Source organism: Myodes glareolus, chromosome 10 (assembly GCF_982192425.1).
Source record: "Myodes glareolus chromosome 10, mMyoGla1.1, whole genome shotgun sequence".
Classification (NCBI taxonomy): domain Eukaryota; kingdom Metazoa; phylum Chordata; class Mammalia; order Rodentia; family Cricetidae; genus Myodes; species Myodes glareolus.
In genome coordinates this window covers 88,711,897-88,713,296 of record NC_142035.1, presented here as the reverse complement: position 1 = coordinate 88,713,296, position 1,400 = coordinate 88,711,897, and the positions used below count along the sequence as shown (strand labels likewise).

The window sequence follows — 1,400 nt, the reverse complement described above, 5'->3', positions numbered from 1 at the left end:
TTCTTCAAAATACGGATGATTCTGAAGAATTATTTATATTAATACATATTTTGAAGCCATTGAAGCATGCTTCTTTCAATCGTTATTTGTTTTTAAAGTATACTGTTTAATGTACAACATTTTATTGTAATTAGATCACAAATAAAACATTCTACTGCTAGGGGACAATTCTACTAATTCTGGTAACTGCTTTGCCTGTTTTGTTTTGGGTACTATAGATAACTCAAGAAAGATCCAATGAATGAAGCAAATTACTCTGAAGTGTCTGAGTTTATATTCCTGGGATTATCAATCTACAGAACAACACAATACTTCCTCTTTGCATTTTCTACAATATCATATGCATTTATTTTTCTAGGAAATTTCTCAGTTGTGCTGACAGTTATCCTTGACCCCCATTTACATTCACCCATGTACTTCCTTTTAGCTAATCTTTCATTTGTTGACTTTTGTTTTTCAACCTCAACTGTCCCTAAATTGATTTCTGATCTGTATTCCAGTCATAATACCATTTCATTCCAGGACTGTATCTTTCAGATGTTTGTCCTTCATGTCCTGGGGGGATGTGAGATGGTGTTGCTGGTGGTCATGGCCTGGGACAGATATGTGGCCATATGCAAGCCCCTCCACTACCTGACCATCATGAGCCCACGGAAGTGCATTTTGCTTCTGATTGGTGCCTGGATTATTGGTCTCACTCATTCAGTGACTCAATTAGATTTGTCATCCACTTGCCTTTTTGCAGTTCTAACAAGATAGACAGCTTTTACTGTGACCTTCCTAGGTTCATCAAACTGGCCTGCATAGACACCTACAGGATGGAGTTCTTGGTTACTGCTGAGAGTGGATTAATTTCAGTCACTACCTTCTTCTTACTGATTCTCTCCTACATCTTCATACTATTCACTGTATGGAAACAGTCCTTGGGCAGTTTGTCTAAAGCCCTCTCTATGCTTTCTGCTCACATCTCTGTTGTTGTTTTATTCTTTGGACCATGTATTTTTGTGTACGTATGGCCATTTCCTACAATACCAGTGGATAAGTTTCTTGCCATTGTAGACTTCATGATTACACCCATCCTGAACCCTGCCATTTACACACTGAGGAACAAAGACATGAAGGTGGCAATGAGGAGACTGAGTAAGCAGCTCCTGAGTAGGAAAAGTGCCTGTTAAATTTCTCAGAAGAATATGCAACCTGAATACTCTATTATAAACACAAACATTAAATGACCTCTTTTACTTTGATGAAATTTATTTTTCCTACTGCAACAGCTTGATAAACTTAAATAATTTATTTCAATTTGACAATGAAATGATCTCATATTTATTGGTTACTAGTTATATAATATTACATATGTATTATCATCATTTATATATTGCATTTTTGTTATTTATTTA

General features: G+C 35.8%; 1 protein-coding gene across 1 annotated transcript; it reads left to right on the top strand.

Moving 5' to 3' along the window:
- The first annotated feature begins 237 nt into the window (after window positions 1-237).
- Window positions 238-1,175, top strand: LOC148120725 (olfactory receptor 4F6-like). Its single transcript, XM_087911445.1, is given in 2 exon segments — window positions 238-715; window positions 718-1,175. Coding segments are annotated over 2 exon segments (936 nt in total).
- Window positions 1,176-1,400: the final 225 nt, after the last annotated feature.